Here is a 26,779-nt window from a genome sequence, read left to right as displayed (position 1 = left end):
AACCAACCTGGTTCAGTAAGAAGTGCAAGTTGTAATAAAGAGAAGGAGTGACTGTTAACAAATGTGTTCTGTGAAACTAGTTGGCTGCAGGCTGCTCAGTCTGGCTGATTCACAGGAGGAAGAAGGGCGAGGCATCTGGATGTAGGCCATTCTCGATGCCAGCTTAAACAGAGTTTACTTCAGTTCTGGATAGGGTAAACCCCAGCAAATTCAGGAAACTCAATTCACCCGTTAGATGGAGAGCTGGTAGTACATCTCCCCTCTCAGAAGATTAGAGAGTGAAGGAAGGGGGAGGGGGCTGTCGCGACAACGACAAACCGCAGTGGTCTGTTGTATTTGTGAAACATATGTATGCTGACCTTCACCTATTGATTTGTTTTCTTTTCATTCACACAATAATTATATACTTCTTGGGTTAATAAATATGGTTAACATGGAATTTGGGAAATAATAAAAACAATTTCATAAGGCCCTTGCATTATGTCTAGAGATTCAATGCTAAGCTCCTGATTTAATGTTTTTTCTTCTTGTTCTATGTAAGAAATATTCACAAAGAATGAAAGATTTAAATTCCAGATATAAGTGGGATGGTCATGTCATACTTCAACTCCGGGGCAGACCCAGAACAGCTTGGAGGAACTAGATCCCCTCTGGCCTTTGGTCTGTGGAATCTTTGGGATCTCAGACTGATTTGGAGGGGGATTTCTGGGTGTTTTAGCTGCACTGCAAATGATTTTAAGCTGATTTTGTATTTAATATTTGTTTAACTTAAAAAGTTTAGGAGTGTTTATTAACCAAGTCAGAAGTGGAGTTCACTTCATTTATTTAATATATTGGTATCAGTCCGATTAAACCAAACAACAACAACAAAAAAAAAAAACACTGGGACGTTATTAATAGCTAATATTTATTTCCATCTTGTTGCTGTTTGTTTCTGGATTGCGGGGATGAGATTTGACATGTGGCATTTGTTTGATCATTGGGCAGTGATGCTGCAAAGGATTGTGGGAAGCAGAGAAGCAGTGGAGAAGTTAGTAATGTGGCTTTTTTTTTTTTATTTTTTATTTTTTTCCGTGGCCGTAAGAACGACATTGATATTGGAAATTGATACTTGTCCAGATTATCATCTTAGTGCATCCCTATAAGATGTACATTAAGTGTAGTTTCTTAATCTATTAAGTTTTTATGTCTTAGTCTGTAAAAAAAAGCAACATGACATATTTCCAGCTAAATTTCTATTTTGTGTGCCAGGAGAAAGTGTAGATATTGGACAGCAACAGGTGCAGGTGGGGCAGTGCTGCATTACTCTGTTCTGTAAAGCCAGAAAAACACTTGGGTCACTGTGGCATCGCCACATTCACCAACTGTTTGACCTGATTCCATGTTTTCTCCTGCAGAGAAAATTTGCCAGACAATATTGCAGATTCCTGCAGCTTGAAGGACTTTCCATAGCCACTCTTCAGTTTTTAACATTAAAAGCAAACCATGAGTGTAATATCTAACAGTTCCTCTGCCTCTATGTGCCTTCCCACCAGGTTTTTATGGTGACCAACCCCTGGAGACAGAACCCAGTGACAGCATGGGTGAGTTCAAACACTCTGCCTGTTCTGGCGTTCTGATTCAGAATACCACTAGCAGCGGGCTAGATCAGCTGCAGCTGGAAGATCGATTTTTTTTTATTTGTTTTTATTTTATTTTTTAAATTTTTCAGGCAGATCTGTAGAGCCACTGTTCCAGTAATCAATCAGACTACAGGATTGATTACGGAATTCTTTAATCCTGGAGATGTTTTTCAGGTGATAGGCAGCCAACTTTGTACTGTCTCTACGTGATTCTGAAGGTTCAGGTCCGAGTCTATTACTACACCCAGATCTACTAAAGAATAAGGAAGTTAATAGAGAATTTTTACTGTATCTGTTGCTACATCACTCATTGTCAGTACTGAGTAAAGAAAAAAATTTGGTCAGACTTATGATGACTTCAGTGACAGCTGATAAAAACTATTAAAGAAAGAGCTCCCTCTAGCGACAAAACAGAGTTAAAAAAAAAAATATATATATATATATATATATATATATATATATATATATATATATATATATATATTTTTTTTTTTTTTTTTCTCCTTATGTCCACAAGAGGGGAGTATAAGCTCATGGGTACCAGGTTCTCTTGGACATAGTTGTGTTTTGCTTTTTTTAAACTACAGCATTAACAGTTGCTGTGAATCCAGAATCCATCAGCTAAAATGAACTGAACAAAAGCAGTGGCAGGAAGTGCTTGAACTCATAACTAGTTTGAGTCAATACTCATAAGTGTTTGTGATGCAAGCAGGTAATGTCTGTCAATAAAATGGCGAGAAGTGGGGAAAATCGTAAAGCCAGTGGTCCTTTGCTTTAAGGGAAACCTGCACTGTAGGGGCCGGGGTGAGGCAGTGGTCCAATGTTAAGGTCCAGGTTCACATGAAGTTCACTTTAGACTCCTCTGAGTGTCATTCCAGCACCAGGTGGCACTGTAGATAAGGTCAGAGGTCAGACACAGTTGAGAAACAGCTGACCTCGCCATGACTCTTCACTGACCTGATTGTGTGTTGCTCTGCTTGGACGTACACTTTTTGCTCATCTCTTTCTAAACCTTTGAGGTAAGAGGAGGAGGAGGAGGAGGAGGAGAACAGGCTTGTTTCTAGGGAGTGGAAGGAAGCTGGAGAGGAGCTATTAAAGCAGCACACACTGAATGGACAGCATTGTTAGCTTGTAGGAGGATGAGGTGGAAATTTATGAGGCAGTGCCTGATTGGGTTGTAAACTTGACAAGGTAGGCTTGCTGCCAGGACTGCTCTCTTTCTCTCCTTTGGCCCTTTTATGCTCCCAGGATGCCTCGGTGCAAGCTCTGGGCAAGGGTGATGCTGAGGTCAAGGGGGGCTGAAGCGAGGCTCTTTGGGCTTGTAAATGCTTCTAACAGGGTGGGAATTCACAAGCCTCCATTCAGTGCCCAAACACCCAGGTCAGGGGCCAAATAACTGAGCTTGCAACAGCTGTTTTCAACACTACGCCTGTAGATGTAATACTCATGTCAGCTTAGATATCAACATGTTCAGAGACAACTCATAGTTGGCTTCAGATGGCTCTTTGCTTAAAGCTGATGCCATGTCATCTTCTATTTAGGGTTAATTTTGACATCATTTAACATCTCAAACATTTATCATTCATTTTTACTAATTATTTTAATTAGTTCAGGTTTTCCAAATCAATGTCTTTCATAAATAAATGTTTTATTTGTGGTTTTTGTGGTTTTGGGTTGTGGTTTCAAGCCCTGATTGAAACTTTATTCAAAGAAAGATTTTAAGATTGATCAGAAGCAAGAAAACACGCTTCTTTGTTGCCAAACTAATTGTGAAAAAAGAAAATCTTTTTTTTTTGACCAACTAGTTAAAGCTGGAGAAATTTCTACTTATGTTTAAATTTATTTTTAAATTCAATTGTTCAGCATTGTGTCCTTCATAAATAAATACATAGTTTTTACACCAACATTTAGAAGTCAGAGATATTGATTTAATTCAATTATTTTTATCTTAAATCAATAATTTTAAGCATAGCAACACATGTTCTGGTGATGGCCAAAAACTCTGATTCTTTCTCTAAGGTTTCGTCTCTATGCTCCAACTCTAAGGCTGATCTAACAGATGCTGCTTCCCATATAAGGAGGGTCTCTGCTCTAAATGGCTGTTTTGTGACTTGCATCCTGAAGTATTTTGCCTCTGTAGCTCCTCCCCCTTTCACATGCTGCTTGACCCCAGACTAACACCTGGTAGAGAGTGAGGTTGTCATGGTGTTTTGGTGACTGCACCTCTCCATGGTTAATCATTTCCAGCTTGGACTCTAGTTTGTATCACTCACTGGATCTCTGCGTCCTGTTTTCACTTTCTTCAATACTATTCAAACCATTTTCATTAGCCGATGCAAATGAGGGATACAAAGCTTAGAGTCAGTCCTAATATCTGCATGGATGCCTGATCCATTTCAGAAGTAGCTTTTATATTTTATGAAAAGTATATAATTTTATTAATTTTCTTTGTTTTTAATACTTTTGCCCTTTTGCTGTTAATTTTTAGTTATTTTAAATGCATGAGGTGATTGTATTCTCTGTCCTCGATGCACTACATCCTCAGACAATCGGGTGGCAGCAAATCCCTGCTGACAGACCGTGTAGTGTTTCCTGCCACATGCCACCTGGACCCAGTGAACTCAGCACCCATATGGAAGTACTTGGCCTGAGCCCAGCACATGCCTTTCCTTTGTCCTCACATAACTGGGCCAGGTTCTTATGGTGGCGTCCAAAAGGCATCCCTACACCAGGTTCTCATTTCTCTACTCTCGTCGCCGCTGAACACACAACAATGCTGCACATCAGCACTTCTCTTTATTTATTTATTTTTTGCATTTTGTTTATGTGATTTTTACTGTTATGTTAAAACCACTGAATAACTGAAGTGAACGTATAGTTAAATGGATGGGTAATGAAAATATAAAACCAATTCTTTTCATTTTTTGACTTTCCTTTTCTCCTCCTGTGATCCTCTCAGACTTTTATGCCTCTGAATTTGGTGTGAATGCTGGCGTGTAATTTGGGAGTTGCTGCTGCTGCTGACCGCTGTGCTTTCTTATCATTTTAACCTTTAATAATTCATGATTAGCCTGGATGTGATTCACAGTCCCATCCTTTTTTTTTTTTACCCCCTCTCGCTTGATTCAGCTCGCGTTGGCGTTAGACTCGGGGTCAGCCTGCGGAGTGTTTCCAGGTCAGGAAGAAATGGGTCACACTGTTCCCAGTGTCAGTGCCTATATCTTCAGAGTGTGTGATGACAAAGCCCAACTCCACAGGGATAAACACACTGAGTTTTGTGTGGCCCTAATACACTTTATGCAGAGAGCCACATCCGCCCGCTGCATAAGGATCTCTGCACATACTCTTTCATTCACACACTGCAAAACGCAAGATCTACCCAATTTCTTTTGGTCTAGTTTCTAGTGCAAATGTCTTAGTATGCTTGAAATGAGACTAAACTAACTTATAAGAAATATGAGCTTGTTTTAAGTCAGTTATATTGATGAAAAGTACTTGTTCTTTTTGTTATAATATATAACAAAAATTTGGTTATAACAAATGTCTTGTTATAAGTGAAATAATCTGCCAGAACTTGTACTTTTTAATCTATTGTCAAGAATCATTGACTTAAAACAAACCACTATATATATTCCTGAAATGTTACTTGTAAGTTTACTAAGATATTTGCACTAAAATTATTTGGAAAGATTTTATGTTTTCACAGGCCAGTATGTTTTCCTAATTTAAAGTCAGCCATGTGCAAATACCAGATTTAGAAATGCTGCTGATGAAGGAGTCCATTTTGTAGCCTGCTGAGATGTGAAAGAGGATATCAAAACCCGGATTAAAAAAAACATATTTCCAGAATATGTTTTGGTTTATTCCATCAGATATTGATATCTAAATTACCTCCCTCTTACACAATTACACAAAATCAAAAAATAACATGAGTTTTATTGGAGCAACTATAAACTAAGATGCATCTTGTTCCATTGTCTCCTTAGACAATGTAAATGCCAGCTCAAACTAAGTGAAATGCACCCTGTGTCTGCACAGGAAAAATTCCTGGAGGTGTGTTTAAAATGTCTCACTTGGTCAGTTCCAGTCACATTGTTCCAATATGGCAGCCTGTTCTCCAATCATGAATCATGATTGTAGTTGGTACTCTTCTCTTGTTACAGGAGAAAGGGGAGGAAGTTTTTAAGAAAATTGATAAAAATTAATACATATGGTGGCTTTAAAGAACAATATCACTAACTGAACTAAACAAATCAGCTCACAAAGCTTATTTTAATTTCTTAAAATCATTGACAAAGATTTCTGAAGCATTATTGGAGAACATTGGAAGGATCTGAATCAGAAGCTGTTCTTAATGTTTTTCCAAGCTTGTTTCACACATGGACATGAAACAGATTCTGAATAAAGAGAACAGGCAACATTACAAATCAGCTCACACAGCACAGGCCTGTAACGTGTGACTGAAAATCAGAGTGGAGATGTGGAATTTAACATCTGGTTCATGGTGGGAAGCTGCTTTAGGCTACTAACAGCGCTGAGGCCCCGGCCTGCTCTGCCAGCTAATAAAGTAAAGCTTCACCCTGTAGAAAATGAGTTAGATGTGGAGGTAGGCAAGAATTTGGCAAAATAACGATCATGATTCCTTCCTACTATCCACTGTTTTTTATAAATCTAGAAAAAACTCCTAACAGAACATTTAGACCAAAACTCTTCTCCAAGCAAATTTGCAACCTGTGCTGAGCACAACTGCCATTTGATTTAAAGACTTGATACACACTCTGCTTCAAACTGACCTACCCACCTCAGAAAATATTTGAATGTAGTTTTATTTTGTTCTTTGTAACAGACCTCACTTTCAGGTGAAGTGGACTCTACGTAATATAGATGAACATTTTTGTATCATAATTTTCAAATTCATAAATTTGAACAAATTTATGAACAAATTAATAAATTTTTTCTTTAAATCCAGTAGATGGATATATTATTTTAAATAGTCAGGATTGACATAATAGTAATACAGGTGGTAGAGCTCTGTAAAAAAAATAAAAAATAAAATAAAAAATGGGGCTTAGAACATAGTCAGGCTGATCTGAAGTTCTATATGGCGTCTGATTCCATATAGAAGTGTATAATATTGCCGTTCCTCTTGGAAACGAGATCTAAATCTCAGTGGGGTTTTGCCTGGTTAAATAAAGGAAAGAGTATTGAGTTGGAGATTTTATTGCAGCTGTGCTCTGTGTAATAGTGTAATAATGACGCAAGTCAGTCGTTCCCAAAGATTTTCTTTCTGTGCCCCCGCCCAAGGGGTTCCCAAAATTGTTCTGGGCCTCCATAGGGATTACAATAAAATCCCTCCCAAAAAAAGAAAAACAAAAAAAAATCAATTGGGCACACACAACGTTCAACCAGACATAAACCTTCACACATACTTTTTCAAACTCCACTGAAGTTTATTTCACACTACAGGTTGCAACAAAACACACGACAAACCATCTTTACAGTGAAGCACTTTTGTGTAACTTTTTTTTTTTTTTTTTCATACATACTGCTTCCCCACCTTGCAAAGACACTGCGACCCTCCCTGAGGGACGTGCCCCACATACTTTGGGAACCACTGATATAAGGACTGCTTGACTGCAGTATTTAGTAGTCTTTTTAAAGGGCCATGCATTCATGCTTTGAATATTTGTGACGTATTTGAACAATTGGATGGTCTCCAGCTGGCCATCATGAAGACATTTGATGTAGATTTTAGTTGCTGAGAAGCTTATGAAGAAGATGTTAAATGATGGGGGGTGGGGGGGGAAATAAAATTGTAAGGAATATTGTCATCTGAATGTCTGTCAATGATATTTTAATGAGAATATTTCTAATATTGTTCAGCCCTAGTTTAGATGCATTAACTGGGCTGCTCATCACTCTTGCTATGGAGGAGGAATTGAGCTGAAATATAGTTAACCAGCATCTTATCAGTGTCATTTCATATTTATCTGGTGTTTTGTTTTTAAATCTGATGTGATTTTGACTGTCTTAAGGTGCTACTTTCTGAATGTTTTCAGGAATGGAAAGACTGGGGCATGCTCTGATAAATTATTATTGGTCATAAAACTTCTTATTTCTTATTTATTTTTCTTTAGCATCCCAGTTGTTCTGTGCCTGTACTATATTTTTATGCTTATTATTTTATTATTTGACTTGCCTTTGAGAGTTTTATAGGTGTACAGATAGTAATATATATGTAACTGTTTGATATCATTGAAACAAACAAAGAATAATTTTAGCTTGTTTGTAAACCAATTATGCCAAAATTACAACCTTATAAAATCAGTTCACCCTCAAGGCAACAGCTTCTGCTCTCTTACCTGGAGTTAAACACACAGTCAATCCAGTAAACCAGATGATCCTCTAACTGCTGCAGGCAGTAAACTTTGTATTATTGCATTTTCTTGGCTTTCTTGTCGTGCAGAACCAGACTCTTGGAAACTGGTTGGCTAAGAAATCTGGCTTGCTGGTACCCAGTTAAAGACACCAAACAATAGTGAAGAGTGCAGTCATCCTGCTGAGTGTTTGCTTGCTCAGCTACAGCTGACAAGGAGCTAGAGCCAGGTGGGTAAATGGACTGATTATGTTGAAAAGCCTTGTTGCACAGCTAAAAAAAATCCAAACTGCCTTTTTATTTAACACTTTGTGTTAAAACGTCTCGTCCTGAATCTCAAGGCTTTCTGGTTGCTTCTGTGGCAGTTTCTAATCCACATTGTTACACTACCCATACTTGACAAAAAATCATGTCATAAAGTCTGGTCTAAATAGTTAATATAGCAAATTTGATTCATGTGGCAATGATGAAAGAACATGTGTTTTATGCATAATATTGTAACATTAAAGCGGAAGCATTTGTTAAACGGGGCGGTATTTCGTATTTTGCAGGCACATAGTGTCATTTTAAAGCACAATAAATTAACTATTACCTTCAGTTCTTATAAAAATGCTGTGAATATTCAATATTGGTTGAATAAAAAGGTAAAACATTCAAAGAGGTAAATACATTTTACAGCAACTGTAGGTTCCAGTATTCCAGGGAGTTCATTCTGATTGCACACTTTATATTGTTTAGAAAAAAGGTGAAGAAAGATCTACAGACATTTTGCCTGCATATGTGTATGAACATGCAAAAAGAACGTAGTACGTCTTGTCTGGATGCGTTGTGAGGAGAATGCTTCTTTTAGCTGAAAACGTGTGACACCACTGAGCAGAGATGTGATACCACTACTCAGTTGTTCTTAGTGAAGACTTGACAAACTCAAATGGTCCAGGGACAAGCACAGTGACAGAGTTCAGAACATTGTTCAGCAGTTCTCAGTTAGAACTTTTGAAGTGTAATTTGCTAGAGTTGAGGCTGGAGTCTGACATTATGACCGTCTCAGTCAGAGAAGCCAGACTCAGATGGTTCAGACATCTATGGAGGAGGAATAGTGAGTATAATTGTAGACAAATCCTGAGGGTGGAACTGCCAGGCAAGAGGTTTTGAGGAAGACCAAAGAGCAGATTTATGGATGGAGTGAAAGAGGATTTGAAAGTGGTTGGTGTGAGAGAAGAAGATGTGGAAGATGGGGCTAGATAGAGACAGATGACTCGCTCTGGCAACACCTACAGGGAAAAGCTGAAAGAATGTATGTACCTTTTACCAGCAGTCTGTATCTATGTATTAGTTGGTAAACAAAGGTTTTCAGGGCAAGCTGCCACTCTTGTATCCGTCTGGAAACTATTCCTTATTTTAGTTAAATAAGGAATCACTGTGGTGAGAAGTGGTTTTAAAATCCCAACACCATCATCTTGTGAATAAAAACACCAGTACAGCATGTGATCAGACTACTCCCAGCAAATCTTTGACTATACAGAGGATTATGGCAGGCATGTAGCGCACAAACCCTTCATTACTTAGATGAGAGTACAACTGAGCATTCTGTGGTACAGACACAATAGACATTGTTCTGATGAGATGAGGAGAAAGACAATAGAGTCACATGAGTTGTCTGACACTTTAATGTCTGGTTAAATGGTTAAGTGCAAACAGAGGAGCCTGGTGTAAGATCTGGGATCTAGGATCTGCGCATGACGTCCACTTGGTAATCAGTTGTAATTTTCTGTAAACATAAAGTTATTGTATGGAAAATACATAAATAGTATTATTCTTTAGGGATTGCTTAATGTATTTTTTTTTACCTGCAAGAATTTTCTGCAATAGAAGGAGTGACTGGATATTCCTGAGTTTATGAGCCTGATACTGCTCTGTCTGTCCGCCATATTGGATTTAACAAAACATTTCTTGCATTTGCAGTTGATGGACAGTAGTTGGCAGTGTATTGTCTGATGCACTGGAGTCCACTTATGTGGTCTTTGTGCATTTCTAACATAAAAATCCACAAGAAACACAAGAAAATGGCTTTTAGATTGCTGTCCACTATTGTGACGGCTATCCATGAAATATTTGGTGCAACAATTGTTACCGCTTTCTGGTTTTCAACTTGATTAATAATTAATTGTCACAAATCGTTTTAAATATCAAACATTTGCCTTAGCAGATTACCACATGCACTGCCTCATGAAGCAAAACTGTGCTTTGGAAGGTAGGCTCATACTAAACACACACACTCTCAAACATTGTTTGTATTCTGATTTATTTTTCATTTTAACACATTGACTATGGAAATATTTTCAGACATCATATAAATTTACATACCTAAATGTTATATTCTAAACATGTTAATCTTCTGTCTAGAAAGTACAAATTCAGGAGGACAGAGACCTTTTCATGTGGTGTTTACAGTTTTGTTTACTTGCTACATAAAGTGTTTATTTAATAAGGTAGTGTAATTAATAACTAATTTGTTCAATAACGTTTTTTTGTTTTTTCAAATTCAAACCTTTTGCCGGACCAAAACATAAAACACGTGAGGGGAATCATTCAGCGACTTTGTCTTTACTGTAACTACTCTGAGTGGGAGGAGTTCCTTTATAATATTCGGAGTTGTAGAACAGTTGCATAAAGGCCATATCTTCAGTTTCTGTTTCTAGGGAAATTCTAGATCAGAGCTGTGATGATAAAAATCAGTTATAGAAGATTTTATCAAATGAGTTTTTCTGCCTGTTTTTAACTGTCTGGAATGATTTTTTTAGCAATATTTTCCTGTGTTGTTCAGATGTTGTTGTACCAGGCTGATTTCAGCTTTTACGTGTTTAAGTGTTAAAGGGTTGCAGAAAAGAAAATTTTTATTTTATTTTGGCATGGGAAAAGAGATATACCTGGGAACTAACATGGCTGTACTCCTCTATAAGGAGAGATAAGTAGAGCACCGGTAAGATCCATATACTCAATATTTCTATTATAAAATCTTACATTAAAGTGTGATGAGACAGTACACATCTGTTTTCAGCATTCAGATGAGTTCATTAGCTTCCTGTAATGTTAGTTTACTACAATAATGAAAAAATAATTTCTCTTGGACATTTATTGATTAAAAAATCATTCTCATCGACATCCTGAAGAATTGGAAAATAGATTTATTTCTCCCAAAGCTAACACATATTGCTCAAGTGAAATCTGTCAGTTGAAGCCACGCCCCTTTGATCCCAGCATCGTGTTCTGAAAACACACATTTCTCTCACTCATCTGATCAGCTTGTATAATGTCAATAGATGAAGTGAACCGTACTGGGAGGTCTGTGGTTATAAATACAAGATTGTTTGTTTTTACTCTTGGTAACGCTACACAACATACTTGAGTTGCTTTCTGTTGTGAATGTGATTTAAAAGAAAATTACACTTTCAGTTAAATTTTAGGCTTCTGTTATTATTTGTGTTATATTTCTTTAAATGAGATGCTCCAGAGGCCGTCTCCAGTCACACATCGTAGAGCTGTCACCCCCCCCCCCCCCTTGACTTCAAAGAAGCATCACATATCTTACTTTTTATTGACACTTTGTTTTTCAATACTTCAAACTACAAGATTTACCGGCCTGTTTGCAAATGGCCAGCAGGGTATTGCTCTTTATTATTAGGTCCAAAAACTCCAGAGTGCTTAACACACACATTCACACACAGATGGTGAGCTGCATCTGTGGCAGATTGACAGAATAGAACAAAGAGAAAATGACAAGGGTTTGTTTGATTATGCATGACAGTGTATCAAAATAACTTAATTTGAGCAGTTATTTCAGCTGAGGATATTTCATATGTTTACAAACCACTAGGTTCTAGCTGCTGGTTTTAATGTTTAGCTCAGTGGGTTTGAACTCAGTAGCTTAGCAGAGCAGCATTGTTTCTCCTTCAGTACTTGCAACCAGGATCTTTATATTTGACTTCTCATAATGCTCATATGAGCTTCCCATTTGTATTTTTAACCTGTTTCCCACTTTACCATCTGGTGAGCATCATCAAAAGGGTGTTTGAACCGCAGTCTGCATTCATTGATCAGTGAGTTATTCTGGTGCAAACCCACCGACAGCAATGAATGTTTATTGCAGCCTTAGATATTGAGCAGCTCTGGATTGTATGTGGGATGTGGTAGGTTGGATGTGGTGCGCAGGTCATAGTTTCTGAGCGGAGGATCTGATGGAGGATCCGATGTCCGGAGGTGTCCCTCAAGGTACAGTCAACGGTCGATGGTTTTCCTTAGAGCACAAACTCACCGACAGCGTTGAATGTTCCCTGTGGGCACTTAAGTAGCTTTGTTTGACTCATATGTAGCTCTTTGGTAACTTGGTGAAAAAAAAAAAGAAAAACAACATAATACAAATAAGAGCTAATTTCAGTTAAAGTGGTTTGAACCTTTTTTACTCCTGCTATTGAGTGAAACCAGTAGAAAAACATACAAACTTGTGTCTGTTTCTGGCCTCTTTGGTACCATTCAATATATGACACTAAGAAATCTGTTTATTATTTTCCAAATTCTGTATAATTTCTTTCCAAATTCTACTTTTTTTATTTGAGTTTTTATGAATTAAATTTTGACCAGAATATGGAAATATGGTGCAAATGAGGAAAACATAACACATTTACAGCTAAAGGTCAATATTTCTCTCTCTGTCTCTCTGTCTATATTAGATTATTATAGTTTTTTTTTTTTCAAGTTGCTTCCATGTTAACAAATTTTTATTGTGGATTCCATTTTGTCTATTAAATTCAGTGATTCTTTCTATGTTTTCCACAATCATGCAGTTCTATGTCTGCAGATCTGATTCCCACAAAGGAGTTCTGATGCGTCTTGTAGTTTTCTCCGCAGCTGTCACATTGTTGGACAAAAACTAGGAAAAACGCATATGAAGACAGGTAAATGTGTGTTACCACTCTTTTTGTCTGTCTGTGCACTCTTGAACTGCGCTCTTGGCACATGTGGAGCCTTTCCATGCCAGGACGTGTTGCCAACCTTGTTGCTGCAAAGGCTCAAATGACACCACAAGAAGAGGTGATGATGCAAAGGCTTGAGTTGCTTTAAACGGTGAATGCCATCATCACCTCCTGCAAAACTGCAGAGAAAACTCAGGTTGCTTCAGCCTGCAGCAGAAAACACAAAGAAGCAGAAAGGGTCATAATTGGAAAGAAGCGAGACCAAGACAGGCTCATGAAAAGAGGCAACTCTGTACACGTGTGATCAGAAGACGGCGCCGTGCCCCACAGCTTAAACAAGTGTGCTGCAGTGTGGAGCTAGTTAAAGATTACTGTTCCCTTTACCCTGCGCTGAACCTTAGCTGCTGCTCTGGGAGCGCGGCTTCCTGTCTTCGCCTCTTTGAGGTTGGAAAATCATCCAGTCATGTTTTATTAATGCACTCCCTGTCTGGCTGTCTGTCTGTCTCCTTTTCTGTTTCTGTTCTGCCGGCTCCCCTCAACACCGACACAGGGATTTGGAAGAGCTCAGCTCGTTTGCTCGTCACCCTCAGATTCTCAAACCTGTTTTTGGAGGTGCTGAAGAACAAGATGCGGATTGTTGTCATGTTGCTCGCTTCGCTTCTGCCAGATTTGGGTAAAAAGAAAAAAAAAGTCTGAATATAGGAAGGGGATGATTTGCTGCGAGTTTCCTATAGTTGACAGGCTTCCAGAAAGAACCCCTGCTGTTCTGCTTTCTGCATAATAAATGATCACTTTAAGATGAGGGGCACAGTTCACTCTCTCCCACTTTGACACAGTTCACTGACCATGGAGAAGACTTCATTATTGCCACTCGATGTATAGTACTGCAACATTTATCACTTTCCTGCGTTCCATGAATTATGAATCCACGTGTTTATGGGTGGGTCATCCATTGAAAGGCCCAAAATAAAAAGGTGATCTTGCTGAAAGATTTTTTTTTATTGCAACAAAGAATATAATAATGATCAAGTATATTTTCTATTTACTGGAAAAATAGTTAAAGCTGTTTGGTCAAATTATTTCCTACTTCTGATGGGAGTTTACCCTGTAGATGAGGAGATCCCTGCTTCCCTGTGTCCTTTTCCACACAACCCAGGTGAGAATAGTTTAATTGTTTTTTTTTTCTTTGCTGGTTTCAGCTTCAGTGGATTCCCTCTTTGGCATGTGTAGCTCTTGGCTGTTTGCCAGAGACACACAGAGAGGCTGTTTTTCATTCTCAAATCTCTCCCTCTCCTTTTTTTTTTTTTTTTTACTGACTAAACTTCCGCCCCTCTCTGCACTTGGGGAAGAACTTGTGGGAAATGCATGGCGGTGTGCACACTGACTCATTCATTTGCGAGAGGCGTGGTTGTGCCTCCATGTCGAAGTTTCCCGATAATACCAGCGCTGGCTCGGTCCCCAGAAACTTTGCATAACTGACAAACTTTCAAAAGTGTAATGTGCAAAAAATAGCTGGGCCAGCATGGGAGTCTGACGGGCCTGAGGCGAGCGGTAGCGGCAGCAACAGTGTGACTGAACCAGCATGAACCCTGCGTCGTCAGCACATTCCAGGGGTTGGACAATGAGAAGCACACTGTGTACTCTCTGTCGTATTGCCTTGCATATTTGGCTGCTCTGTAGCCAGGACTCTACTGCCTAAGCAAGTACAACACAGATGCGTCGCAGTTAGAAACATTTGTTCCAATCCTTACAGTACATTTGTTTGGGGTTGCTTGAATTTCAGAATATTGGGAGAAAGACTTCAAACTGTGAAAAAAAATGATATTTTAATACTCAGACTTAACCAACATCCACTAATAGTACTTTAATAGGATTTTACATGCGTTTATTGGACAGAATATTGTACTTTTTTGCTCTTTCATATCACGGAAAACTTCCACATAACTGCTCTCCACACAGCTGAAGAAAATTTGTTACTCTGGCATTTTCTTTGGTGATATTTATAATTTTAACAATCAGTCTTGATGTATTTCTGTACCAGTAACATGCTTATCCTTTTGCATTGTGTTGCATTTTCCTTTGGTTGATCCCTGGATTAGTCAGAGTTGCTAAAACCTCAAATAAAACATAAATAAGGCTGAAATAGAAAAAAAATCTCAGCAGGCTCCTCCAAAGCCAAACTTTTATGGGTCTGTTTATTTCTTTCAGTTTTTGTTTTGCACCCTGAGAGTAGATGTGAGGAAATGCACGTTTTCGGTTCTTTCTACTGGATATCCACAACTTGCCTGATGCCTGCTCATTTCCGCTGATAACCCAAATATTATGCTCTCAAGTGTGTCTGTGGTCCACCCGAGCCTCCCAGCATAGCTCGAATGCCGGTTCAAAAATACTCCAGCTGGGCTGCTGCCAACATATGCACTCACACAGTCTCCCTGTCCCATCCTTTCTTTACTTTGTTGTACAGTCTGTTGGTGGAGTAAGGCATCCCCTAATGGAGATTAAATTGCTAAAATCACTCATGCCATTGGTGATCCTCTTCACAGGAAAGCATAATCAGATTTAGCAAATATGCCTTAAATGCTGTGTCATTTGCAAAATGGGCTTTGAGTTTCATCGGACAGTTTAATATCTGGTTGAATTAAGAAGTTAATGAGATTTAGTGGTTCAGCTTGATCACACTCAGCTGTCACACGACTATGTTTCCTTTAATTCCTGACATGTGTAGAAATGACTAAAGTGGCTCAGGGTGACAAGATTCTAGAACGCAATAGTTAGTGTTCACTAGCATTATGTTTTATATATTTGACAATGTATGACTGATGAAGGTCTCAGAGCGCTGGACATTCTTTGTGAAAATTTGTTAGCAAAGTTAAAATAACCCAGAAAAATCTGGAACTCCCACCCAAGTAAGAATTCGGCACTAAAAAGTTGAACGCTTCTCATCAACCTTGACCTGAAAATCCAATATGGCTCATTATATAATAGTACTGAAAGTGACTCATCAACCTCATCAAATGTACTTCTGGTCATTTTAGCAATAGCTAAAAGTAATGCTTTTGTGTGTTGGTATACAAAATCAAGAAAAATATATTCTGACTTTTTATCACTATTAATAGTTAACCTTTTCCATCCAGCCAGCCATGTATTTCCACTTGTCTCTGCATGGTCACTGGCTCCCATCTCTACTGCCAGCCCCTGTCTCAACATTAACACTTTGCTATTCTTATTGAATATCTTCTCCCAGCATCCCAAGTGTTCTCACTCTTCCATTCCTTCTGGCCGTTAGTATCCTCACTCTCTGCTGCCTTGGTTGATGTGTCTTTGTGTCAGCAGGGTTTTTTTCTCATCCTCTTCCCTCTGTGCTCTGCACCTTTAAACCCAACCTTGACTAGCTTGATCACCTCACTTTATTCTGACACCGGTTGACTTTTCCACTCCATCGGTAAGCATGAGAGAACTGCAGGGTATGTTTTACTTTTCTTTTCTACAAAGCTCTGTTGGTTCACTCCATAGTGCTCTAACTGATGAATATGTAACCCAGCCTCTGTTTCAAGCAGTTTAAAGGATCCCAATCAAAGCATGATGAGGGGGCCCTTTGTGGTTGTCTCCTGGATTTAAGCGTGACATTTCTCTGCCACCTGCTGCTGCTTTTCTATCTCCAGCAGTCTTTTTTTCCCCAAGTCCCACTCCCAGCCACAGAGCTTGTACCCCTCAGACTAGTTTGACAAATCACAACTTGTTTCCCTTCTGATAGAGTAACTATTGTAGATCAGAAACACAATAATTTTGTATGGCAACTACTTGGAACATGATTATTCTTGTCTTTGTTTATTCTGTCTAATTGATGCAGAGTCGATGATGGCCATTGGGATCTGTTTCTGTTTTTTACTCAGCATTCTCTAGGCTGTGATTTTGAACCCTCCCATCCTGTAATCAATGCAATGCAGACTGAGACTATTTCCAAACAGCAGTGAGAATTGGGGCCAACATCACAGGCGCTAACTTGGATTTTATATTTCTGTTATCAGCTGAAGCAGTGAGGTGAGAAAGTGAGAATGACCTGGATACTGATCAACCTTTACTCTGCTGCTCTACAGTCTGACAGACCTGCTACAAACTGCATCAACCAAAATGAAGGTTAAAGCACAATGGCAGAGTCGATGGTAGAGCGTGAGACAAAAAAAGCACAGCAGAACATTACATTGAAGCTTCCTACAGCTGTTTGCATGGCGAAGCCATGTTTCAAATGTCCTCTAACACCCCCAGACACACACACTCAGGCATGCAGCTAAGACACGACAAAATGCTTTTTTACGTCCAGTTTATTAGAATACTGCTGTTGTTAGCACTTTGCTAACACCAGACAGACGACAAAAAGCTGTCATCTTCTCCAGCTACATTGCTTCCCACCAAACATGATAATTTTTACAAAGACAGAAATGACATACTTCAATCCCACCCATCCTGGACCAGGTGCAGGAGGGCGTTGCTGCTCGTCTGCACTCTGCTGACCTGATGCATGTGTAGTATGTACACAAGGTTAAACATAGCTAGCAGTACTAAGAAGAAAACACAGAATATTTGAAAGACCTGGGAGTTTTCAGCATCACAGTATTATCACTGAATTTAACAGCGCAGCGGTTTAGATCGGCTGATCCTCTGTGCGGCAGAGTTGTTGAGGACAGTGCTTTAGAGAACTGCTCTAGAGAATTAACCACCCCATCCTACACACACATACACACACACACACACCAGCAGAGGAAAATCTCTGCTGAATTCATGTCTCCTTTCACATATTTAAGAGGCGTAAAACCTTTCTGGATTAAAGAAGGTAATCTGACAGGCAGAAGATTGTATTAGCTGAAATGTTGGCACAGCTTTTAATTTTTCCCACTTCCACCCTCCCTCACCCCTTCCTCCCAGCCTGCCTCTGCTGCTGACCTGCTGGATAGTATTATTATGTTTTGCTCTTGAATTACAGCAAAAAAAAAAGACATCAAAATCTTCCCTGCTCTTCTGTCCCACTCTCCCTCATATTTTCTTTCTCATATCTCCTTCCTACCTCTCTCTACGGCTCTCCCAGCTGTGACAGCGCCACACTTGTGTGAACCGGTGATTTATCATTTGCTAATCCATGCTGATTATGGAGCTTTCCATGCAGCCCTTATCTGCTGCTGAGCCCGCTTTTCACTCTGGAGCTGCCAATTATCTTTCGGGCAGCCCGCAAACAGACAGACTTCTCTCAGTCAGCCGGCTGCGTATCTGCCACCAGCTTCTCGCCTCGTCCCTGCAAGCTAACCACATAGACCTAGTCTGCGGAAGGTGGGCATTTTAGCGCTCAAGTGCTCTTTGAAATGTCACATTGGGACCGTAAGACTAAAGGCAGTTAGTCTTGCAGTTAACTGACTTTCAGGTGCCTGCTGAAATAAATATTTAAAAGGTTGTTCAAGAGAATTGTTGGTAAGTGATGTCAAAAGCAAACTAGGGTGAATGCCAGCTGTAGGGTCCTGGAGGAACATTTAGGTGAAAACTAAGTGACTGATCATCTGTTGAAGTCTGGTAAATCTATCGGTCTTTAGGAACTAGGTCTTTATGTCCCAATAGTTTCATAAGACATCAGAAAGCTCAGAAGGTACATTGCTGGGGTTCTGCTCAAATGTATTCTAGGGGGCTGGATGATGCTGTGATTCCTCAACCCTCCCCGTGGTCTTGCACTAGGACCGTCAGTATGTGCATGACAGAGCCAGGTTGCGGGAAGAGAGGCCTTGCCCCCAGGGGGAGAGTACGCAGATCACAACTTACTCAGCTGATGTGGCAACCAATTGTCACCATAATGGGAAGTGACGTGCACATCAGAGCAATGTGGGTCAGAACGCCAGACGACCAGCCCGCGGCCTGTATATGCTCCGCCTGTCTAATCTCCTGCAGCCTGACCAGACGGGACTCTCTAATCGACCCTGATATTCACTGAACACACATTACCGTCGCTCCTCTCACTCTCTAGCACAAACACGGGGCAGGAGCTCCCGGGAATCTCTGGACAAGCCACCGGAAAGCTTCAGAATTCAGGAGTTCTGGGTGTCATTCTGACCCGGCCCGAGTTCAGTTCAGCCTGCTGAATGTACAACAAATTCAATATCGACCTTCTGTCCATCATTGTTACTCTTTAATGTGACAATAGATTTTCCACCATTCTCTATGCCTTGGTGGATTCTGAAATATTTATGAGAACAGCTAAAAAAGAAATTCCATGTTCTGTGGTGTTTCTGAAGTTACAAACTGACAGAGCTGTGACTTTATTTTAATTCTTTTTATTTTTATTTATTGTTTTCAGTGGATGAAAATGTAGGTCAGATGGACATGGCACTTAATAGGATTTCTATGATGGAGGGGAGGGAAGATGGGAACGGCTGGGGAGGGGGCAGCGAAACACCGCGAGTTAACTTTGGTGTTTGCTTTGCACCTGGGTACTGATTTAACAATGACTCAGAAACTGACAGGAAGTGACAGTTTAGGCTGTTGATATCTTTTTCTCCACAGATTAGATTTTTTTCAAGCATAGTCATGAGCGTGAGAAGAATTGGAGAAGTTCAGACTGAATCTGCTGCTGCCTGATCAAAGGCTGTAATTTCCTGTTCATTTTAGGACCCCATCCCCCAACTCAGAGCTCTGGTCGACTAATCCCACCCCTCAAAACTACCCTACACTACACACACACGCATGCATGCACACACACTTGCGCGCACACACACACACACCCTCCAGCTTCCCTCCCGCCAGTGTCCTGCACGCCTCTGCTTATAGGCCCACTCCACTCCGGGCTGGGGACCAGGAGGCTCCACGCTTTGTGTCAGCAGGCTCACGACTGAGCACCAACAAATCCTCATTGTCCCGCTGAAGAGCGGTGACTGAAGGAGGAGGGGAGATGGACGGGAGGTGGCTAACCAAAGGAGGCATCACTGTCTGGTTTCTATTCAAATCCAGGTATATCACACGGCCCTGTAAGGGCCGCCAGAGGAGTTGGGGACCAAAAGAGAGTTCACGCAGGTCTCGGCTCTGAGCCGTTCGGGTCACAGAGTTCCTGCTCTGAACTCAACAGCTGATCAGCAAGTGATAGTGGATTTCTCAAATTTACACTGTCCCTTAAAATGCTGCAGACAGAGTAACATGCTGAACACCCCAGAGTTGCCTCTGCAGAGTCCAAACTTTATCGTCCGGTCAGCAAAGGACTTTGACTACCTGTTTTTGTTTTGTTTTCTTCTGTTGTCATTGAGCAATCTCTCCATGAGAACATTGTGTTTTATGCCTCATTTAAAGACAAAACATTGGCATACCCTCAGCTGTCTGTGGACTCTTGTTGTATCTACAGGCTCTGTTGACTGGAGCTACGGAGTGTCTGACTTCAGGAAGAAGCCAGCGCTGGTGGCGAGGGCTTGAAACGTTCCTCTGAGTAACACGTCTCTACATGTACTGGCATTTCAGAGAGATTCAGCATCAGAGGTGCAACAGACTTTTTTTTCCTTTCTTCTAGAGCCCAAGGACTTTGTTGTTGTTTTTCCTCTTTGACTTCCTTCCACTGAAGTTGATGATCTGCTCTTTACTCATGAATAGTTGTCAACTAAGTTATCCTCCCAGGTTGTTATTGGAAGTTAGGCTGCTGTAAAGCATGATGTTTTTCCTCTAAAGTGGCAGCAGCCATTGTGTACATCTGGGATCCTCAGACATGTTTTTGTCAGTTGTTGTTATTCCCAAATGCTCTCAGCTTTTTTTGTCTCCTATTGGATTAAGAGCTTTGGCGAAAAGCAGAATAGAAAAAAAAAAAAGATTGTTTGCTAGCATTTCCTGTCAGAATGTATTCCAAACCCAGTGACCAGTGAGGGAAACTGGTGAAAAAGGGGAATAGAAAATGACAAGCTCTGTGAAAATGTCTGTTTCTCCTATTCTTCCTCTTTTGTTACCGTCTATTTTTAACCCCCTCCTACACTCAGGCTTCCTTTGGTGCCATTTCTTCATGACACCTGGACTCTTACAAGTAGGCACTCTGGATTTGATGAATCCCTGTAAACTATGAACTACAGTATTAAATGTATTAAATCCGATACAGACATCAGCACTTGGTGAAGGGGCTCTTCTTATTAAACACTTTTTTTCTTTTCTTTTTTTTTTTAGCAAGAGGGGTGTTGGGGTGGGCTGTACAGAGGGGGCTCCCATACATGCTGGGAGTTCCCATGAATCTCATGAAGCAAAGCATGGTCGCCCCCCAAATTCCAGTGGCGGCTCCACTCCTGTGCCCCAAAGTTAAAGGCTGATACCCCCCTCTCTCCATCTTCCACTCCCCACACCCGCACTCTGCTCACAGAGCGGGGCAGCAGCTGGCTGACCTGTCCCTTCGCTGCAGCCCCTAATGGCTGACCTGCCCCGTCTGGTCGGCCCTGCTTGCTTTTGTCTACTGTCTGGCTCAGTTCCTCTCCAGTCACACATCGCTACCGGCGACCGCAGCTCCGCATTCCCACAGAGCGAAAAAAAAAGAAGAAAAAAAACCCAACATTCGCAATCACACACTTTTCACTTTGTGCAGTATACAGAATCTGTCTCTTCACTCGTGTCCTTTCCATAAGGGTCCTTTTCTTCAGTTCTTGCATATTGTACTGAACATCAACTCTCCCATAACCCCACACACACACGCACGCACGCACACACACACGCACGCTTCAAGACCAGCTAAAAATTTCTGCCACAAATAAAATTGAATTTTTTTTCATTGCACAACATTTGTAAGGATTAAAACATCTTTAGTCATCTTCAGTTAGATTTAGATTATTTTTCTGTTTTGTGCAAATGCCAATGTTGAAAATAAAGAAGTGATACAGAGGTGCCTTATGAGCCTTCAAACAGAGAAATAAAAGTCTAGAGTCAAAACAGCTGGCATACATACCTAAAGTGTGGCCAAAGTTCGGCATCGGGGAACCGTAGCGACGGGATGGCTGAGGAGACGGGAGTGAAAAGTGTCCATATTCAGGGAGAGACCTCATGTAAGACGGGCTGAAAAGTTGCTGTTGAAATGGGTTGAACGGGTTCCTCTTCCTTCCTCCCTCCCCTCTCTCCCTCTCTCTGTCTGTCTCTCTGCGTTTCTCCTCTCAGATGTGCAAACACACACATACACATGCACTCTCTCTCTCTTCTGACACGCAGTCTCTCGGTCTGATCTCTCGCGGCTCCAGTGGGAAGTCGGCCAGCAGTTTGCAAATACAACTCTCTTCCAAACCTTTCTTTCTCTCTCTCCGTCTGCCTGTCCCTCCCTGATCGTCATTCCTTCTGTTCATCTACATAAATAAACAAGCAGATGCATTTCTACATCCTCCCCCCCTCTACACACACATACACACACATGCGCGCACGCACATAGACTTGTACTCACAAAGGTCTGGTTATAGCACAAGTTATTGAACTGCTCCACATTTTCTTGCATGCACTATATATGAGGGAGTTGACAGACAGCAGCACAGAGTCATGTGTGGATTGAGGTCTGCTGCGATTGGCTGAAGGCCTGAGAGCCGGTGATGGTGGGGAGGAATCAGGGCATTCAGCGATTGGCTAGCTCAGACCATTGAAAGCAAAGCGCTGCTTCATTGAATGTTTGCCTAAGTGGGTGGAGTTTGAAACACTACTGGAAGGTGGGGGCCAGATATACTGAACAGTCCTGCGAACTGATCATCTTTATTAAAGCATTCACCGTCATGGATTGGCCGACAGAGGCTCATCTATATGCATCACAGCTGCATTCATTTATTTAATGACTGGGTAGGAGAAAAGATGACCCCCATCTTGACTCACCTGTGAACGGGTAGCTCAAACAAGAGAGCGACTGGACAATCAGTTGATGCAACATGACAAATTCTTCTGTCTTAGATGTTATCAACAAGAAAAATACTTTTGGTCAACTTGATCAATTATCTCCTGTCTATACTTTCTATTAAATGTTCCTGACATAAAATTGTGAAAGGCTTTTCAGGCACATAATATCAAAGGCTTAGACAAAAATCAAAAATGAGGTCATGATGCTGAGTATTAATAAGAACTGGTAATCCCACATCTCCCACAAAAACATGTATATTACCGATTTTCATCCAGAGTGCCTTTAATCGTGGAGAACTGTGGAATTAGTTTCTTAAAGCAACTTACAAATCAAATCAATCAACTTTATTTATACCATTGGGTAGATTTGGCAAAAGCAAATGAGGCCGATCAGCAGAACTTGCTAACAACTGGTGGCACCCAGGACATGTTGCTGTGAAATATAGACTCTGCTGCACAGATATTAAGCTGTTAACATGACAGTCATGAAGCTGACATACACCAGCAGTCTTCAGTCAGAGCCCTCTACAGATTTGTTGAAAGACTGACTGCTACAGATCCTTTCTGCCCACAGCGTCACCATCAATGAGTGAAGATACTTGAATGATGCGAGTTCTGACTTTTAATTTCTTTTGGGATTAATATTTTTTATTTTTAAACTGATATTCATTTTGAATGAACATTTGCGTCCTTCTTCAAACCGTGTCTTTTGCTTTTGACCAGATTCTGGAATTAGTTGCTCTAACCTCAAGTGTACAAAAACCTCACAACAGATAACAACAACACTGTTGTTATTTATTAGACAAAGATGAACTCATACTTGAAAAGCTTTTTGTGGGAGCAGGGAGTCAAACATTGTGGGGTTTATTATAGCCAAACATCTCTCCATTGGTCTCATTTGTTCAAAGGATGTTGTTTAGGAAGTCTTTATGGTTTGCACAATAGTGTAACAGTCACAATCTTTCCATGTTGTTTTGGTGTGTCTTTTAATAATTTGTGACAGTGTTTCGTGGTGTTACCACATTTGACAGATCTTTACTGTGGGTGAACTCGGTGTTCCTTTTAATATCAGCTTTCTGGAAGTTTTTTCCAAATTTGTAATACATAGAAGGTGGATTCTGCTTCTCCATGTTTGGTTCTGATTCTGAGGACGCAGAGCAGAATCAGAGGTGTGGAAGGTTGCTAAAATTACAACAACATATCTTTAATGTATTGGTTCAGTGGTTTAAAATGATCAGCAGTTAAAGTCTGTTCTCTCAGTGACGGACTTTAGAACTGGGTATCTTCCTGGTTTTAGTGAGAACACCAGCAGCAGCGTTCTGGATCAGCTGCAGTTGGAAGATTGATGTTGCAGTAATCAATTTGACTAAAAATAGATACATGTATGAGTTTCTCTAGAGCTTGCTGGGACATTAGTCCTTTAATCCTGGAAATGTTTGTCAGCTGATAAAAGGCTGACTTTGTAACTGTCTCTATGTGACTCTGACAGTTCAGGTCAGAATTCATCACTACACCAATGTTTCAGCCTGATCACTAGTTTCTATCTGTAATAACTGAAGCGGTGCTGACTCTCGATCATTCCTCTTTTGGTCCAAATATGACCACTTCAATTTTGTTTCTGTTCAGCTAGAGAAAGTTATGGCACATCCACACATTGATCTGTTCTTTCATTTTAACTGAGATTTTTGATCAAAAAGGAATTAAAATAATTAAGTTATTCTTGATTACTACATAGACATTATTTGATCTATAAACTATATATTATAGTTTCATCCTATATATTATTATTTCTGCAAACTGCAAGTCAGTTTAAATAAAACTCCTTTTCCAAAAAAATGAATACCGACATTTGGCCACCCAAGAAAATGAGGTTATACAGGTGAGTTTTTTGGAAAATGCCCACCATTGCAATGTACCATACCAGCAGGGGTAAATAGAGGTGAGTACACTATTTATTTGTTGCAAGAAGTTTTTAAAGATGTTTTTAGGTAAGAAAGTTGTCCTTACTGCTTTATCTATAAATTATGTTCACCCTGAATGAGACATCTTTGAAATGTGCTCTGAAGTTTTTGGGGCACATAGCTGGGCTAACAGGATGAGGTGGCTGCAGGCTCCACAGGTGGGTGGAGAGCCATTTCCCTGTGGCCTGATCTCAGAAAGTCACTGTCATTTACTGCTGCCTTTTATCAGTTGGTAGCAGCTGATAGTGCAATGGATTTGAAGGATTTAATGTGTTTGCACTTGTGCGGTTTTATACATGTATCAAAATATTATATTCTTTAGAGATTTTGATACTTTTGAAGTTAATTTCGGCATCTTCTAAATATTGACCACAGTGTTTTCTTCTCATACCAGTTACATTTCTTTCTTTCCTTGGAATGTTTTTAACATGTAATCCCATAGTAATGAAATTATTTTAAGATGGTACTTAATGATTAAACTGATCACTTTCACTTCTGCTTGTATGTGTATGAAATACATACTTTCATATTCTTGGCTTCTTGCGTGCAGCGGGAATTTTTTATTTCTTTCATTGTTTTATGCAAGCAGCTGTTCAGAAGGAAAAGTTACGGTTTCAGGTTTGGATTTAGCTACCGACAAGCTCCCAGTGATCCTCCTCATCTTAGATTATACTATTTCCCCATACATGACAGCTTGTTTATTCTAATAAATACTTACATATTTTGTCCCTGGTTATGCTGTAAGTTATTACTTGATTTTAACATGATGATGATAAGAAAATAAAGTCAGGTAACACATTGTAACTATTGTAAAGAAATCATTAAAAACTGTGAAGTGTCAACTTTGGTTAATTGCAGGTTGGTAAAAATTAAATATGAAATTATAAAAAATTTTCTTGCTTGTAAATCCTAAGAAAAACAATAATGGAAAGACTCATCTTAAAAGCTGTTTGTCGTGTTTTGTCAGTTATGATCAATAATTTATAAGCAAATAGATTTACAAATTATGCGAAGAAGGGTTTTAATTTGTGGGAGCAAATTCTTGGATAATTATGGATAAATACTATTTCTTCATGCTTGTTTATGACAACAGATTATAATTGGTAGGGCGATGCTATTCAGTGAGAGAAACTCTGTAAAAGGGGAAAACACTGGGTTTGAATGACTGCCAAAATATTCTAATCAAGGTTAGTGTCCCACTCTCACTCTTTTTAGTGAGAGTAGGTTAAAGATACTCAAGTTTGCGAAAAATTATGTGAAATTGCGTCTTAGCCATTTTCTGAAACGGCAGCTGTAATCAGAAGCTAACTTCAGCTTTGTATACAAAACATAGTCAAAGTACAAGGCTTTCTGTGTGAAGGTATCGTCATCAAATTAATTGTACGCAACTTTGGTCTTCACAGAGTGTGCTGGCTCTAACTGAACAAACGGAAATGGAAAACGCAAGTGTTTTTTTTTTTTTTTTTTTCATTTTTGGTTTCAAACAAACAAACAAAAACACAAACGCCTGAATAACAGACATATTTTGTCAGGTTGTCTTGAACAACACATGCACTGTATTTTGAAGCAGTGACCCATAAAACAAAGCAGGAGACTACATCTGCTTGAACTGGGAGCACTGGTGCCAACTTAACAACGTTGTCGCTTTATTTAGTGACTTCTTAAACCCATCCAGTGACTTTCTTTTCAAAAAAAGTCACTCTAGATAAATCTAGCACCTTTCCCATTTTGTCATTAGACTCCAATAAACCAGAGAAAGCACTTTGTAGAACTGCGATTACAGCAAGCAGTGAGAGCTGCTGAGAGCCGCTTCCATCCGAAGCGGAGAGGAGACCCACTCCACTCCGTTTGAACGTTGCAATGGATTCATGCACAAAGCTGTCAGGGACCCCGTTCTGAATTACAGTAAAAATAGTTTTTTATGTCTACTAATGTGCTTCTATTTTCTTCAACTGGAACTCGGATCAAAATAAATCCCAGCTTCTGATTTACTCA

General features: G+C 39.9%; 1 protein-coding gene across 1 annotated transcript in view; it reads left to right on the top strand.

Moving 5' to 3' along the window:
- The window catches only part of nr6a1a (nuclear receptor subfamily 6, group A, member 1a), a 100,961-nt gene that overhangs the window by 16,135 nt on the left and 58,047 nt on the right, over positions 1-26,779 (top strand). Inside the window, exon 2 of the mRNA XM_055020520.1 lies at positions 1,536-1,583. Within this exon, the coding sequence (XP_054876495.1) occupies positions 1,536-1,583 (48 nt within the window). The remainder of the gene's footprint in view (positions 1-1,535; positions 1,584-26,779) is intronic.

This window comes from Poeciliopsis prolifica, unplaced genomic scaffold (genome assembly GCF_027474105.1).
Source record: "Poeciliopsis prolifica strain line A6 unplaced genomic scaffold, Auburn_PproV2 SCAFFOLD068, whole genome shotgun sequence".
Classification (NCBI taxonomy): domain Eukaryota; kingdom Metazoa; phylum Chordata; class Actinopteri; order Cyprinodontiformes; family Poeciliidae; genus Poeciliopsis; species Poeciliopsis prolifica.
The sequence above is the reverse complement of the archived record's forward strand: the minus strand, read 5'-3'. Positions and strand labels throughout refer to the sequence as shown.